General features: G+C 46.0%; 1 protein-coding gene across 1 annotated transcript in view; it reads left to right on the top strand.

Moving 5' to 3' along the window:
- The window catches only part of ntrk3a (neurotrophic tyrosine kinase, receptor, type 3a), a 237,670-nt gene that overhangs the window by 173,217 nt on the left and 46,657 nt on the right, over window positions 1-17,796 (top strand). Inside the window, exon 12 of the mRNA XM_066648906.1 lies at window positions 4,122-4,310. Coding sequence (XP_066505003.1) covers window positions 4,122-4,310 — 189 coding nt within the window. The remainder of the gene's footprint in view (window positions 1-4,121; window positions 4,311-17,796) is intronic.

Genomic DNA, 17,796 nt, shown 5'->3' with positions numbered 1-17,796 from the left:
ATTATACGGCTTGATTATTAGACTTAGGTTAGAGGTAATTGGTGCGCTGATGACTTCAAAAAGCTAGCTTCAAAACACTGCCTATAATTTCTAGAGCAGGGGTTTTAGCGTGTGGTGGGGTTTATTATTAACCCCTTCTGTTTGGAGCCTGACCTTTGACCTAAATGTTAATACCTGTGCTCCATTTGGAGATCAGATTACAGACTGTATTCAGACTCGGAGGATGAGTTCCGGCTCCTGAACAGATACAATCTCAGAGAAAAATGTCCTGTATTTAGTACAAAACTCTGTCTTTTAGTCAAATATGTCGAAATCCACCTGGAGACGAGGCTGGACAGTGATCCCTGATATCCCTGCCCTTCCCAGCCAGCAGAACTAAATCCGATTACTGGATCAATGTATTTGCACTGGGTTTGAGGGGATTTCTGACCAGGCACAGCTCCCTTAACCATTTACCTCATTTGGTTAATAATCTTCACTTGGCTTACGCTGTGACCCGAGCTTTCCAATTAAACAGAAAGAAAAGCAGCTGAAATGACCCAATTAGAGGAAGTGGTCGTTTGGCAGCGGCAGGACGCTTGTCTTAAAGGCTAAAAGTAATTAAGTTCTCGCTTTTCTTTCTTTCCTTTTTTGGTTTGTTTCTAAAGATCGCCCTTTGAACGTTCCACGAGGGACGGCCGCCGTGCTCTCCGCTCTCTTTATAGTCACCAAATCCAGCTTTAAACCCATGGCTATTTTCATCTCTACAGCTTTGTTTCTGGAGTCTCTCATGGCGACTTTAAAGATCTGATCAAACTGTTCGGCGCAGAGCCGATGAAGACGAGGCACCTCTGTTTCCACTGACAGTGCACTAAACACAACCTGTGTAATCTGCATTTCTACAATTACACACTGTAGTCCATCTGTTACTCTGCATACTTCCTTACCCCTTGTTCTTCGGTGGTCAGGACCCCCGCAGGGTGAAAGACGGCTAATGAAGTATGCAGAGCAACAAAAACAAGAGCTAGAATACTGCTCCTGTTAGCTTTCCCTCGGGAAGTATCTTCACTCTTATTAAAAAAGTTAAAATAGAAAACGGTGATGGTGCGGAATAAGTGTGTATCTGTGGAGCACAGACGCCGGAGTGTGTGTGTGTGTTTTATTATTTTTTATTACTTTGCTGATGAAACAAACACAATGTGAGGGTTGCATGAGGACTCATTAAGATTGAACATGTCCGTCTCTCCTCCGCCTTCCTGCTGAAGTCCCTGTTTCTCCTGCAGTGAGACGCCGCTGAGCTCACCCATGTGTGGCTGTATCTGCTCGGCCGGCGGCGGATGGGACGTTTCCATGGTAATCAGATTTGTTTGGACAGCAGGCAGTGGAGTGTCACTTCTCACTTGTGGATGCTGCAGTGAGAAGTCCCAGGACACACATACTCTCACACACACACACACTCCCACCCTGTCCAGATCCATCATAGACCATCATTAGCATTAATGTTTGAATCTGGAGAGCACCAACCCACACATTGTTAAACAAGACCCCACCCACAGTCAACACAGGATATAACCAGCCGTTCTGATTGTGCTCTGCTTCTGACGTCAAGTGCAGAGACTTTAGAATGGCCCCGCCCCCTCGTCTGAGTCTGTCCAATCACAGCGCTGGACCCGTGTTTATGTGAGAGCGCAAAGACGAGGTTAAACTCAGCAAAACAGACACAACGAGCGCGGAGAAATAAGAGCACTGAGTAAAAACGGAGAAGAAAGAGAACAGAGTGAAAACGGCTAAAAACCAGAGCTTCTGCTCCTCGCTCCTCACTGCTGTGCGCTCGGGGTCGGGGTGAACAGCGAGCGGCTCATTATCATTTAAAGGAACAGGTGCTGAAAGCGGGCGTTCTGAACAGGGGCTGTTTACACAGGGGGAGAACACTGCTGTGGGGTTTTGCTATTTCTAGCACTGCCATGATGTAAAAATAAAATAGTGTTAGTTGCTGACATCACGGGTCATTGCTTTGTGTGCTTTTATCTGCTTTAGATGTTGCAGTCTCTGCATGTTTCTGAATGTGTGTGTGTGTGTGTGTGTGTGTGTGTGTGAGAGAGAGAGAGAGAGAGAGAGAGAGAGAGAGAGAGAGACTTGTCTGTGTTCTCAGGATGTCTTCTGTGTGCTCTGTTTACGCTCGCTGAAAGGCTGGACCATTGATATTTACACTGCACTGAGACAGAAAAGCTGCATTTCAGCCTCCTCCATCCTCAAGTATGCGTGTGTGTGTGTGTGTGTGCCGTGAAATCTCAGACTCATCCAACATCTCTTTAAAATTGCAGTAAAGGCTGTTGCTCTACTGTGAGTGGATCAGACACAGCAGTGCTGCTCACTGTCCACTCTGTTAGAAACATTCAACACACCACCAACATGTGGGGGTCACTGCAGCGCTGACATTGATCCACCTCCCGAATAATAGACGAGCTGCTCTGCGGGGGTTGTTTGGTTCTGTAGGGGGTCCTGTAGGACAGGGTGAAAAGTGTCTGGCAAAGTATGCAGAGGAACAGAAGGACTACAGTTATGGTGGATTGGTGTATAGTGCACTCTTGGCAGTAACAGTGTGTGTGTGTGTGTGTGTGTGTGTGTGAAAGGCCCCGCAGGCTGCTGTGTGTTTGTTTCAGCTCTTGCTCGGTGTGGTGTGACCTCTGCGTCCTGAAAGCTCTCAGTGTGTAACTCTCTGCTCCTCGCGGCTGTGGCTGACTGCACCAGCAGAACATCGAGGGTCTACAATCCTCATTAACAAACAAGCAATAAACAAACACCTCTAACTACTGCCCTCTAAAGCTGTTATAAATAAACACACATGAAACAAACAAACACACCACTCATCCCTGCCCTTTAAATGTGTCATTATCATCAAATAAACAAACACCTCAAACTACCGCCTTCTAAAGGTGGTATAAACAAACATCAGATAAACAAACTTTGGTCAGTGTCATCCATGTGTGTGTGTATGGTCCGTGTGTGTATGGTCTGTGTGTGGTGTGTGTGTATGGTCCGTGTGTGTATTGTCTGTGTGTGGTGTGTGTGTATGGTCCGTGTGAGGTGTCTGTGTGTGGTGTGTGTGTGTATGGTCCATGTGTGTGTCTGGTCTTTTTGTAATGTGTGTGTATAGTCCATGTATGGTGTGTGTGTGTATGGTCTATGTGTGTCTGGTCTGTGTGTGGTGTGTATGTATGGTCCATATGTCTATGTATGATCTCTGTGTGTAGTGTGTGTGTATGATCGATGTGTGGTGTGTGTGTGTAAGGTCCATGTGTGGTTTGTGTTTGTGTGTATGGTCTATGTGTGTGTAGTGTGTGTATGGTCTGTGTGTAGTGTCTGGTCTGTGTGTGTGTGTATGATCTGTGTGTAGTGTGTGTGTGTGTATGGTCTATGTGTGTGTAGTGTGTGTGTGTGTATGGCCTGTGTGTGTGTATGGTCTGTGTGTAGTGTGTGTGTATGGTCCATTTGTGGTGTGTGTGTGTGTATGGTCTGTGTGTAGTGTGTGTGTATGGTCCATTTGTGGTCTGTGTGTGTGTGTGTGTCTGGTCTGTGTGTTTGGTAGTGAGTGGTAAAAAGTCTAAACCGTGAACCCTGAGCACATTCCTAATCCCATAAACGAGTCCGTCTGCTTATCGCTCTCAGACTTATTAATAAATTAGGAATGTTCTGGTGAATCTATTTATTCTGCAGTGTATTCAATTTAAAAGTAAAATTTCAGCTGTGATGTTTGGGTAACAGTGTTCCATTATGTGCACAGACAGTAGCTGTCTGATCTCTCTCTCCCTCTCTCTCTCTCACTCTCTCTCTCTCACTCTCTCTCTCTCCCTCTCTCTCTCACTCTCTCTCTCTCCCTCTCTCTCTCCCTCTCTCTCTCTCTCACTCTCTCTCTCTCCCTCTCTCTCTCACTCTCTCTCTCTCCCTCTCCCTCTCCCTCTCTCTCTCTCTCTCTCACTCTCTCTCTTTCTCGTTTTCTTTTCCACTGTCTCTCCTTCGCTTTGGCTCTATCTACCTACCAGATGTTTAATGTAAATGATGTATGTGAAACAATGCTCATTTTAGAATAAACACTTGTGATGATATAACTCAAATCTCTCTCTCTCTCTCTCTCTCCCCAGGTCCTGTAGCTGTTATCAGTGGTGAGGAAGACTCTGCCAGTCCTCTTCATCATGTGAATCATGGAATAATAACCCCGTGCACGCTGGACGCTGGACCGGACGCAGTGGTGATCGGAATGACCCGGATTCCAGTGATCGAGAACCCGCAGTACTTCCGGCACGGGCACAACTGCAACAAACCATCCACCTGTGAGTACCAGCTGGGTGCTGCTCTCTGTCAGTCCACAGGACTCCGGACAGAGGCTCTGAAGCGTAAACACAGCCACTTCATGCTGCAGGTCACCATGCTCAATGCCAAACGTAAACGAGAGGGGTCTAGAGCCTTGGGGAACTGGGTGGAGAAGGGGATCTGTGGAATTGTGCTCTGTGGTGTAATGGAGCTCCATCAGTATTCCAGGGGTCACTTGGGGTTAATCCCACTTCACTCTTTACCACTAGGACTTACCCCTCTGTTTGGCCTAGGGGTGGGGGTCTCAGTTTTTGTTGAGATAGGGGAGTAGAGTGACGTGTGAGGGTGCCATGGCACTTTGGGAATCTCTGGCGAGACGATGTGCAACACCCAAAGACACCCACAGGTGTCAGTATTTTCTCCTTTAAACTCTATGATCACCAGTGTATTATGTGTTTAATGTGGTTTCAGTGGATTATATAAAGCATGAGTTGTATATCTCGGTAATTAGCTGTACATTTCCAGTTCCACCTTAAATAGTGAAGTAACTACATTCTGGCGCATGAAACTACTTCCACATTTAAGGTGGAACTAGAAGTTTGAACAGAAAGCTGCAGAAGAAGAGAGGGGGGTAATCTCTGATTGTGAAACTCTTCTGAAGGAGAATGAGGCCCTAAATGTAACTAAAGTCCAGCAGCTCCTCTGATATCACTGCAGACTGGTGCAGAGCTGCTACAGAGCGGCGCTAGTCGCCTGGGAATGAAGTGCTGCGCCATTTTATTTATGTTCTGATGACGTAGCAGGGTCTTGAAGTGCTGTCTCGTGTTGTGGGGGAAATTTTAGGCACTAGGTTCAGCTCCAAGATGACATACGAAAACAAGGGGGAGGGGTTAAAAATAAAAAGCATTATTCAGCCTTTGAGAGTCTTTTTGGGATCTTTGGCATCATCAGTACATGACCTCACCCATGCTTCTGAGGCTGAATGCCATCAAACGTACAGAGAGACTTGGCATGAATGGTCCTCCTGTCCCTAGAGCCCTTGAATCAATGTGGGATGTGTATCATCAGCTTCTTTTTAATCAGCATCATATTCTAAAAAAAATGTTGCCCCTAGTGAAGCCACTGTTTAACCCCCTTTATCCAGGCAGGCACTAGTCTTGTGCCAGTCCCTCTAGCGCCCCCTTGAGCCATTCCAAATGAAGCCTGATCCATTATTGTTTGGTGAATATCCCCATGACTTCCAGCCAAGAATGACAACGCCGTTCTGCCACGCAGCAGGATTTATGGCTTCTCCATCCTTGTCAAATCTCCTATCTCTTTCCTTCCCTTCTTTTTTATCTCCACTGCACTTAGCGGAGTGCATAAATCTCACCCTCCCCACTTCCCCCACCCAGCCTCATCCCTTTTGAGAGGCTGCTGTGGTTGTAGAGCACCTGCGACTGGGCTCTCATGTTGTGAGCGAAGCGAAAACGAAGTTGCATGGAAATGTAGGTCACCGGCGCGGCTCAGAGACTTCATAGAGGTATAAAGGAGAGAAAGGGGAGAGAGGAGAAGAAAGAAAGACCTAGAAATTGAAAATAAATGCTAATGTATATGCAGCATTAATAACAAAGATGTAAACGATGTCCAGCCCTTTGTGGATGTCCCTCTGAATTACTTGGAAATGTCCTCATTGTGGTCACAGGCAGTCAATAATATTCGCTTGAATAAGATTCATTGAAAAGCAGTGCTGACAATCTCACACACTCACCCTGTCATTCACACACTCACACCTGTGTAGTCATGACCCTCACACTCTCGGTGGTGTTTATGGACTACTGGAGGACGTGAAAATGATCAGGATGTGTCCAATTAGCTTAATTAATCTGCTTAATTAAAACTGGTGTAAGTCATTCTCTAGAAAGGAGCTAATAAAACAAGACAAATGAACCCCTCACTTCAGCCCTCCTTTTAAAGTGACACCTGTACAGCACATGAACAGAAAGGCACTGCCAGGCTACAGCTAGAGGAGTCCCAGAGAGAGAGAGAGAGAGAGAGAGAGAGAGAGAGAGAGAGATAGCACTAAAGAGGAGTACAACACTATTCTCCACACAGTCCTCCTTGTTTCTACACTCACTGTCCACTCTCTCAGCTCCACTGACCACACAGGAGCACTTTGTAGTTCTGCAATTACAGAATGTAGTCCATCTGTTGCTCTGCATACTTTGTTACCCCCCTTTCCTCCTGTTCCTCAGCGCTCAGGACCCCCACAGAGCAGGTGTGATGTGGTGGTGGATCATTCTCAGCGCTGCAGTGACACTGACGTGGTGGTGGTGTGTTAGTGTGTGTTGTGCTGGTGTAGAGTGGATCAGACACAGCAGTGCTGCTGGAGTTTTTAAACCCTGTGTCCACTCTCTGTCCACTCTGTGATTGTCTCTCTCTGATTGTCCAGAGAGAGTCGTCACTCTACGTCAGACTTACTGCCATCACCTAGTTCTTCATCTGTAGTTTCTGGAGAGTGTTGTCCACTGGGTCAATCTCAGCACAGCTTTAGAAGGCGCTGTGGTCACCAGTGGTCACCAGAGCAATAATAAACACCAGGTGGAGAGTGGTAATGGGTGTTTCTGATAAAGAAGCTAATGAGTGGATGTTGTTTCTACTAAAGCATGTAGTCTTTCAGTCCATAGCTGTGGGTTGTCCATTGACGGTCATTATACAGCAGGCCTCTAGTAAAGCAGCGATACTGACCACCGTAAGCTTTATTAGTTACTGGGGAATTGTTATTGAATTTACTGTGGGTGAATGATGATATATCTGTAGCAATAACCGCACGCGGCGCCTTTCAATGCGACGACTGCTGCTCATCCGTCCAGCGTCGGTGTGGTTTCAGGCCACAGTGTGATATATTTCTCTATAAAGACGTGAAGGGAAAAGCGCCGGGAGAAACGAGCGAGCCGAGCCACTGTCCACGCTCCCTCCTTCTCCTTGTGCTCGCAGCAAAAACAGAGAAATAGGGACGTAGCTCAAAGGCTGATGGCTTTCTGTTGGAGTTTCTAGAGGTGAATAAGTTTGTGGAAAGCCCCGGAGAGCACACACTCCAGCCCCATCGCCGCAGCACCGCACACCCCGTCCGATCTGCTGAAATACCTTCCCATTCTTTCAGTCTTTACAGCCGCACTGAAACCCAGGGCACGACTGTACATCATGACTGACCGCTTCATCCTGAAGGACCATGTGTAGGGTCTGCGCTGGGAAATTAAACTGCACATAAACTACAGTCGTTGTGGTTTATTTCACTCTTATGGGGATTGAGGGTGGGTTGAAATCAGCTGTGTCATTGTTTGCCATCTGTGGCTCTGAATACTTTGTTAACCCCCTCTCCCCCTGTTCATCAATGCTCAGGACCTCACAGAGAAGGTGTGATGAGGGCGGTGGACCATTCCCAGACCCTGCCATGAGTCCGTGAGACACTCCTCCCCCTGCAGATGTAAAGTCAGTTTGTAAAACCCTGGTAAGGAGTGTTTCAAAATTGATAACGATAAAAGCTTCATAAACGAAGGACGTACTCCAGCGTTAATCAAATATATAAGGCCTTCACTCTTGGCTCCTGAAGCTCCAGCCAATGAGAGAGCTCACTTTGCTGTGCTAATGGCACTTGGTTCCTCCTCTGGTTTTCTGCTTCTCCTTTGGGTAAATTTGGTCCTGGACTGGCCAGAGAGAGTCGTCACTCTACGCCACTCATCCAGCTCTACATCAAAGGTTTCTGGACACTTTTTGCCACTGCAGCGATTGTATAAATAATGACAGTTGTCATTCTATTAAAATAATAAACTAATATTTCATGACTAACATTAAAATCATTTTAACCACATCATTATCCCCAAGAATAGAACAAACAATGTAACAAATAATAAGCATCAAACTGGAGGTAAGGAGACAAAAAAATCTTGTTCTTGTATAATGTGGATGATTCTGTTCTGTTCTAATTCACATCCAAAATCCATTCAGCCTGCGTGGTCAGATGAATATTTAACCCGGTCTATTCCCCCAGCCCACCACAGGCAGGGAAGGATTTTGCGGTAGCTATTTCCAGGTAAAAGGAGGAGGAAAAGACACAGGAGAGCTCCTGCTGTACTCAGGTCAGTCCTTTAAAGGAAAGAACTCATCAGTGAGAGTTAAACAGCAGTGGAGGAAGAGGAAGAGGAGGAGGAGGAGGGGTGGGGCAGTGGCGTTGGGGCCCTGGGGTTCGCCCGGAGGCAGAGTGAGTGAAGCACTGTGTCTGAGGGAAATGGACCAGGAGAGAGAGACATGTCTTTTTTACAGCTAGTTCACAGCTGAGGATTTCTTAGGTTCAGTGCATGTGCACATTAATGTGTGAATCTGGTGCCCACCAACCTACACACTGTGAAACAAGACAGACAACATAGGTTAAAACGAGACGTTCTGATTCTGCTCTGCTTCTGATGTCAAGTGCCGGGACTTTAGAATGGCCCCGCCCCCTCGTCTAAGTCTGTCCAATCAAGTGAGAGCGCAAAGACGAGGTTAAACGAAGCAAAACAGACACAACGAGCGGAGAAATAAGAGCACTGAGTAAAAACGGAGAAGAAAGAGAACAGAGTGAAAACGGCTAAAAACCAGAGCTTCTGCTCCTCGCTCCTCACTGCTGTGCGCTCGGAGTCGGGGTGAACAGCGAGCGGCTCATTATCATTTAAAGGAACAGGTGCTGAAAGCGGACGTTCTGAACAGGGGCTGTTTACACAGGGGGAGAACACTGCTGTGGGGCTCGTGGGGTTTGGACAAAAGCAGGTCACAGACTGTGGCCATTTGCCGTTTAAACCCAAGCCAATCCAATTCTCTCCCCAAATTTCACAGCAAATTGCCTGGTGCTTTCTGACACAGGCAAATGATCTATTAATCTTTATTGCGTTTCACCTCTCTGATCTCACCACGGATGAAGATTAAAAATAAACAACACGCTTTTGTTTAATGTTCTTTGCCATAAAAGTATTCTGTCAAAACAGATGAGAAAAGTGCATGTTCTCTCTCTCTCTCTCTCTCTCTCTCTCTCTCTCTCTCTCTCTCTCTCTGTGTGTGTTTGACTGACTGTTAGGGAATAAAATAAATCCACTTTTATCAGAGGACCGGAGCTGGTGTGAAGAAAAGGCCGCAGTAGCCTCATTGTGGCTGCTATAAAGAGCGCACAGTAAAACCCAGCTTTCTCTGGAATATCAGGGGAAATGTATCTCACCTTCCTCAGTGTATGCTCTGTTTCTTCCGTCCACACACCTGTAAAACTGTTTAGCCGCTGATATAGAGTGTCCCACACACTGTAGATTTCACTCACCGTGTTCTCCAGTGTGCACTTACAGTCCTGGTGTTTCCCCAGTGGGCTCTTATCCTCACTTACCACCGTCCTTCTGTTTAAAAACAGAGTACAAACACATGAAAAAAATGAAGAAGCTGGCGATGGAAGCTTTACAGGAGCTCAGCAAGGCGGGGAATCCTCTGGGCTTTAGAGAAGCCCTGACCATTTCTATGAACTGAAAATATCAACTCTTATTGGATTTAAACTCAGTGGGTGAAATGTGTTTGGAAATAAAAGGGTCAGGGTCATCAACCACATGGTGGAACACTGTCCAATCAGGACTCTTCCTTCTGTGGTATCTAGAGAGATTCAGCCAAGAGAGTTCACCTTAAATTTGCTAACGCTATGTATCCCAAAAATGAACAGCTTAGAGGTGCTCTTCCTCTTCTTCCTTTGTTTTAATTGCTTTTAAAATATTGTTATCATCTTTGAAAATGTTAAATTCTCCCTGTAGTGTTTACATTTAAGAGCAGATGCTCTTCTCCAGAGAGACTTACAAGGTCACTGGTATTACAGGTAGGGCAATGCACTGTTAGGAGTCTTGCCCAAGGACTGTTACTGGTGTAGCACAGACAGTTTGCCCAGACCTGGAATCGAACCCCGGTCTCTCACAGTGTCACCACTGGACCACACCAGCCATAGTTACGTAAGGCACTTTGAATAGCCACTGTGTATGAAATGTTCTTCAGGAGCCTTCCATAATCACAGATTAACTTGTGAAATAACCAAGAAGTAACAGAGATATCAACTGATTATATTCTGATTAACAATCAACAAAGAACAATGTAGAAATGGAGTGTCTTGAGGGACTGCAAAGCTCAGATAGTTTTCCCCAGCCTTCTCTGGAAAGGATTTACACTATTTTGGACTAATGTAGTGATGCCATTCAGCCCTGAGAGCATTAGTGCCGTCAGAGACCGATGTTAAAGCTTTAGTTTTGGATCCAAATGCCACTCCAGCACATCTCAGAGGCACTGGATGGCACTCACTGCCACAGAGAACATAGTCATGTTCTGGGGCGCTGAGCTTATACCCCTCTGGCCTTGAACACGGAGGTATCAGCTTCAGATGTGGCTGCTCTAGAGCGCCCCTTTGTGTCTGCAAGGCTTTCCTATGGAGATTGGACAAGGTTAATTTGTGCACTTGAGCTCCTGTGTCTTTTAGCAAAGATAGCTATAATTGTTGGGCCGCTGTGTGGGACAGTGTTAATCCAGACCCTGTCTTGGTGTTGCCTCACACCTTCGTCCCTCATCGATTCAGACCCAATGCCCTGCCACTTCCAAAGAGGATGCGGGTAAAATTTCTATCGTGACCCACTCTTTTGTAACCCACTTTCACCGCCCACTCGCCAAAGCACAGAGCGACTAATCCAGCCTCCTTCTGAGCCTCTCCCCGTGATCACAGCCAGCAGCCACTGTTTGATTGTGTATCAGCTCTGTAGAAGAGCAGATATTGGCTTTGTTTGCCTGCAGCTCTGTTGTTCCTCATCTCTGTTCTTCCTTCCTTCCCTTCTGTTCCAGCTTCAAGGAAACGTGAACAATTAATGATGTCTCCAAAAGACCTTTGGTCAAAAGCACGCTGAGTTTCTTTTGTAAATTTAGAATGTGTTGTTTAGCTGAAGACGGCGCCGCACGTGTAGCAGCCTGTTGCAGCGGCTCCGGCTCCACTTTTCTTACTTTTAGTACTATTTTTTCTTTCTTTAAGTATTTGTTTCGACTGTTTGTTTACTTAAATGTGTCACTGTGGGCATCAGGCTTGTGGAGTTTGCTCTCTCCAATAAACGGACGAACTGGCGGCGCATCTGAGGGAGTACCGGGAGTGTAGCATTATGGTGTTTACACAGTCTTGGCTTCCTTCGCTAACAACGGACACGCCCGTCTCTCTGAATGGCTTCCACCTCATACGGGACAGGACAAAGGAGTGCGGCAAGAGGAAAGGATACTTGCAGTATTTGTGAATGATAGATGGTGTAGCTCTAATCACATCACTATTAAAGAGCAAATCTGCTATAAGGACGTTGAGCTGTTAGCCGTTAGCCATTAGCATAAGACCTTTCTATTAACCGAGGGAATTCTCGCATGTTGTTGTAATAGCCCTGCTCGCTGCTGTGAGCAGGCTGCAAACACAGCACCCACAGGTCATCCTTATCTCTGGGGACTTCAGCCATGCCTCTCCATCCTCCACTCTGTCCAACTTCACCCAGTATGTAACCTGCCACACCAGAGATAATAAAATACTGGACAGATATTCCTCACTACCCCTCCCTCCCCTAGAAGATCAGCTCACAACCTGCTTCATCTTCTGCCCGTGCACAAAACCATTGTACATATGGAACCAGCTGTCTCTCGCACAGTGAAGAAATGGTCTGAGGAGACTGAAGAGGTTTTACAAGACTGTTTCAGTACAACTGTGTGGGACGATCTGTTTGATCCTTATGGGGAGGATATTGATGGCCTCACACACTGTATAACTTCTGTGAAAGACTGTGTGGTGTTTCTCCAACAATAAACCATGGATCAGCCCTGATATAAAGGCTCTCCTGAAGGAGAAAAAGAGGGCCTTTAGAGCAGGTGACAAGGAGGAGCTGAAAACAGTGCAGAGGGACCTGAGAAGGAAGATCAGAGAGGGGGAAGCCAACTACAGGAGGAGGTTGGAGAAACAGCTGCAGGAGAACAATGTCAGCGGGGTCTGGAAAAGTCTCAGAACTACACTCCCAGGTGGTAGGGGACCAGAGGTGGGTGAATGAACTCAATCTGTTTTTCAATAGGTTTGATCACTCCACACTTCCCCCTCCTACACAGACATTCCTGCTGGAACCCCCCTGTCTGGCACTCCCAGTAGCCTGCTCTACCCTCTCTCTCAACTATGAGCTCACAGCCAACTCACACCAGGTGAGGCATGAGCTCAGGAAGATCAAGGTGAGGAAGGCTGCAGGACCAGATGGCATCAGTGCCAGACTCCACAAATCCTGCGCAAATCTGCTGTGTGGGGTTGTTGAGCACATGTTCAACATGAGCCTGAAGCTGGGGAGAGTACCACAATTGTGGAAGTTCCAGTGCCGAAAAAGCAGAACCCTAAGGACCTCAACGACTACAAGCCAGTGGCATTGACGTCACATCTGATGAAGATCCTGGAGAGGCTAGTCCTTATCCATCTCCGACATGTATCCATCTATGGATCCAATTCGGTTTGCCTACCAGCCTAGCATCGGGGTTGAGGACGCCATCATCTACCTCCTCCAAGAAGCTCTGGCTCACCTGCAGAAGTATGGGAACACTTTGAGGATCATGTTCTTTAATTTCTTCAGTGAATTCAAAGTCATACAGCCTGTGCTTCTGAGGGACAACCTGGAACATTCAGGGGTGGACCAATTGATCACAGCATGTGAGGGCATGGACGGGACTGTGTCACCGATATGTTCGTTTGCAGCACAGGGGCGCACCAAGAAATAATCTTGGCACTGTTACTCTTCACCATGTAAACTACAGACTTCATGTATAGATCACCAAACTTCCACCTACAGAAGTTCTCTGATGATTCGGCGTCCGTTGGCCTCACAAATGAGAGGGTACAGGGAACTGGTTCAGGACTTTGTGGACTGGTGTCTACATAATCACCTCCAGGTAAACGCGGGAAAGACAAAGGAATTGGTGGTGGATTTCCACAGACATACACACTCCCCTTCAACAGTAAACATCCAGGGAACAGACATTGAGAGGGTGACCTCTTATCAGTACCTGGGTGGTCACCTAAACATTAAACTGGACTGGATTGGACAGATAACACTACCACACTTTACAGAAAAGGACAGAGTACACTCGACCTGCTCAGGAGGTTGAGGTCATTCGGCGTGCAGGGACCCTTCATGAGGACCGTGGTCTGCTGGGGCAGGACAGGAGGAGACTGGACAAACTCATTTGGAAGGCCTGCACTGTCCTGGAAAGCCCCCTAGACCCAGTGCAAGAGGTGGGAGATAGGAGGATGTTAAGCAAGTAAACATCCATGAGATTCTGACAGCACTGGGCAGTTCCTTCAGTGACAGGCTGCTTCACCCCAATGGGTTAAGGAATGCTAACGCAGGTATTTCCTTCTTGCTGCTGTTAGAGTTTACAACCAGCACTGCTCCCAGTAAAGCACTCACATCTATCTACACTGACACTTTACTTACTCTGAAATACAGAATGTACTTTTATTTGGATGATGCAGACCATGTGTAATACTTAATACAATACAGTGATATTCTACAATACCTCATGCAATATTTCCATGTACAATAGTCATGTTCATTAGTTGTATATATTCCATTTATTACTATATTTTATATTCCATTATTTGTGTTTATAATAATTATTAAGATTTTCCTTGTTACATATTTGTATTACTTTACTCTCCCTTTGCTTCTGCAACACTGTTAATTTCCCCACTGTGGGACTAATGAAGGATTATCTTATCTTATCTTAAAACCTTGAAAGCAAACATTGCCCTGTCTGTCTATAGCCACAGCTCGCATCAGAGCCCCATGACGTTGGAAAGATACAGAGCTGAGATCAAAGACTGGCTAGAATCATTACAGGTCTCTGGAAAATGGAAAATCAGCATTAGTTTGCACAACAGAGACCCAAGGGCAACGTAAGACATTTTAGCATTAGCATGTCTTCAGGCTTGGATAACCACATAATGAAGCTTGGGGAAAAAAACGATGATTACAGGGACACTTCTACACTGACTGTATCTGTGATATAGATGTCGAAGTGCCCACTGGGAAATGATCCCAGAGTTGTAGCCATTGTAATCTCTAAACCCTGTCTCTAACTGGAACAGCCGGATTTGAAAACCACAGTGGTGGTAATGTTAAGAGGTGTGTACTCATGGTGTATTGGCATGTTGTTGTTGTTTGGGACTGAACACAGCTCCGTCATCAGTTCAGACAGATCAGTAGAGTTTGTTCCTTCCTTGTTGCAGCGTCCAGCTCTCGCTGGATTCTTTCGTCGGCCATCGATCCAAGGAGCGTTTGAACCTCTTCAAAAGACCACGGCGTCATTTTACGAGCTGCCGTCGTGAGTCGGATAAAAACAAACGTGATCTCTGCTGCAGCTGGAGATTTTACAGATGGAGAGTTGGTGCTGGTCGTCTGCGTTGCGTGGCATAGAGTGATGACTCTCTCTGGACGATCAGCGCTCTGCAAGGTTTACACACTACGGTTTAGTCCCTACTCGACTCGCTCTGAACCACGAGAGAACAGCCATTAAACAAGAACCCGCTTCCAGAACCAGGACCAGATTTACCTGGTGGAGGAGGAGAAAAGGCGAGTCGAGGAGAGGAGTACATCATTACTGTACTCCAGCAGGGGAGGGGTCTGTGATAAAGGGGCCAGGGGGTGATGAGAATATGTGCCAGGTTTAAAGGAGCATGCTGAGGCATCATTAAGAATCAGTCTCTCTTCTGAGGCAGACTCTGTTTGACATTTTATGACTGTAGGCCAGTTGCCATGATTGTCTCTGAAGTGATGATTCATAAATCCCCACCTCAGGCAAAGACCTAGAAATGTGCTAGGACTGCCCCTACCCCCATCCGTTTCTTCAGATTAATGCTGAAGCTGTGCTCTTCTGTCCAACGTTAAAGCACTTTCCTTATGCACTTTTAAGTGCATGCTATTCTGTGAAAGCTCTTGCTAGCCCTACTTTTCTGAGTGGTCTCTCTGTATTTGTTTGTTTCTGCTTCCAAAAACCTGCCCATCTGTGTTGTCTATCCCTGTACTAAAGGAGTCTCATGCGTCCTTACTGTTTGATAGTGTGATTTGACAGTACATCCTTACATTTTCACAGAATGTATGAGGATTCCACTTCTACTGCGCCTTTCTAGACCAGGGATCCATTGTGCGATCTCCCACTGATAGAACCAACAAAGCCCAGAAAATACCTGCTACTGAAGAAGAAGAGCAGCTTTGGATTTAAAGACCTACATCCAGATCTGACTCTGAAGACACAGGCAGGGACATGGGGACATTAAACCCAATGTCCGTCCCTCTGTCTCCTCCCACTTGTTTGGGATGAGGCACTTGATATTAATAAAGTTACAATCCGTATTCGCCACAAGCTCTTCTCCGTAGGAATGCCTCGCAAAGCTGATGGCCATCTCAGAGACGGATGACCTTCTGGAGGAGACGGCAGGAGCCTGGGCGCTGCGGAGCGAGCTGATTGGAGCGCACCTTGCAGCCAGGCTCATTCCTATTAGCTACAGGTGTAAACGCGGCAGGAGATTAATCCTGATTAGAGAACATAACTGTCGCAGGGCGTGGGACAGAGCTGCCGAGACGATGACAGATTCATATTTCAGCGCCGCTCCATTAATCCGCCGTTTGGGGCTCGGCGCTGCCACGCTGGACGTCCTGATGAAACTCCAGCTTTATCATCTGCCACTTTGAATTAGACCTCAGCTTTAGATCCCCCCGCTCTGCTCCGAGACCGCGGCGGTGAGTCAGGACACGACACTGAGACACGGAGGAGCTGCTGGACCCTTAGCATCTCAGTGGACTCACAAGTCAACAATTAAATAATTCATGAGACAGACCACACAGATCTACCTTACTTAACAACTTGAGGTCATGCCCTGAGTCCGAAATGGCTCCCTATACACTATTCCCTATGTTATCCACTATGTAGTGCACTATTTTTAGGGTACTGAGTTCAGGAGGGTATATTATTATGGGTAATCTGGTATCCGCTAGTGATACATGGCACTGAAAATTGTGCGCTCAAAATTTTGACACTTTTGGATGCAGTGATGGTGTTGACATGGAGTACTGCAATTTAAATAATTTAACAGCCGAGCAGCAACTTAGCAAAACCTTTGATACAATACTACAACTTAGTGACATCTTAGTAACCCCATTAAATACCATTGCAACTGCTCAGCAATATCCTAACAACCACCTGGGAAACAATAGTGTTAGTAAAACCTGGGCAACCCTTTGGATTTCAACAGCAATGGCAAAGTCTTATTAACCAGTTTTACTATACCATAGTAAAGGCTTAGTAATGGCTCGAATAACATAGCAAATGTTTAGCATATGGCTAGCAATGCCTTAGCAATCACCTTGAATACCATAGCAATGGAAAGAGACACCTTAGCAATCACCTGGGATACCAGAGCTTTTGCTAAGTAACACCTTAGCAAACAACGTCAATACCGTAGCACTAGCTTAGTATCACTTTACGAACTAAATTGAATACTACAGCAACTTAGCAACCACATGGACTGTCTTAGCAACTGCATACATGCCACAGGCAGGGTTTAACACATTAGCGATGACTTTATTTAGCATAGCAACAGCCTAGCATAACGTTTGCAACTGCATAGCAACACCTTAGCACCTAGGTTTTTATAGCAATTGCTAAGTAACATATAAGCAGCCACCGGGAATACTATAACAGTAGATTAGTAACACCTTAGCAAACATTTTGTAATACAGGATGCCTTGCAATACTGCTTTGTAATACAGTTGCAACTACCTTGAATTCCAGAGCTGCTTATTAATACCACCTTAGTAACTACATACGTATAATAGCAAGGACTTAGTAACACATTAGAAACCAATCTCACTGCAACAGCCTAGCAAAACATTTGCAACTACCTTTAATGCTATAGCAACTGCCCAGCAAATACATTATCACAATGGCTAAGTAACACAGAAGCAACCACCTGGGATACCACAACAATCAATTAGTAACACCTCAGCAATCACTTTGAATGCTATAGCAACCACAGAGGATATCACAGCCACTGGCAGTTTTCCCCCTGAAATAGTGTAGAATGATGAGTATCTCCCTTTTTCCTGCAGTAACAGCGTCTGCTCTTCTGTGAAAGCCTTAAAGCCCCTGGGACCCAAAATCTGAGTTTCCTTTGTCATGAAGTTAATCGGGCTCCTCAGGGCCCCCAGTGTAAATGTACATAGCATGACTTATGAATATCTTCCCAAAGTCTAATAAAACTCTGCTGGATTTCACTAATATTTCTCTCTTCTTGATGTAGCATGGGTGAGTCCTAAAAGTGGTCAGGCTACGGTCAGCTTACGATCAGGAATGAATTATTATTATGTGTTGACAAGACTATAAATTAAAAGCTGTACCATTGCTGTGAGGATCTGATGGTATTCAGCTCTC

The sequence above is a fragment of the Hoplias malabaricus genome, chromosome 17 (assembly GCF_029633855.1).
Source record: "Hoplias malabaricus isolate fHopMal1 chromosome 17, fHopMal1.hap1, whole genome shotgun sequence".
Classification (NCBI taxonomy): Eukaryota; Metazoa; Chordata; class Actinopteri; order Characiformes; family Erythrinidae; genus Hoplias; species Hoplias malabaricus.
Note: the sequence above shows the minus strand (reverse complement) of the source record. Positions and strands in the feature narration are given on the sequence as shown.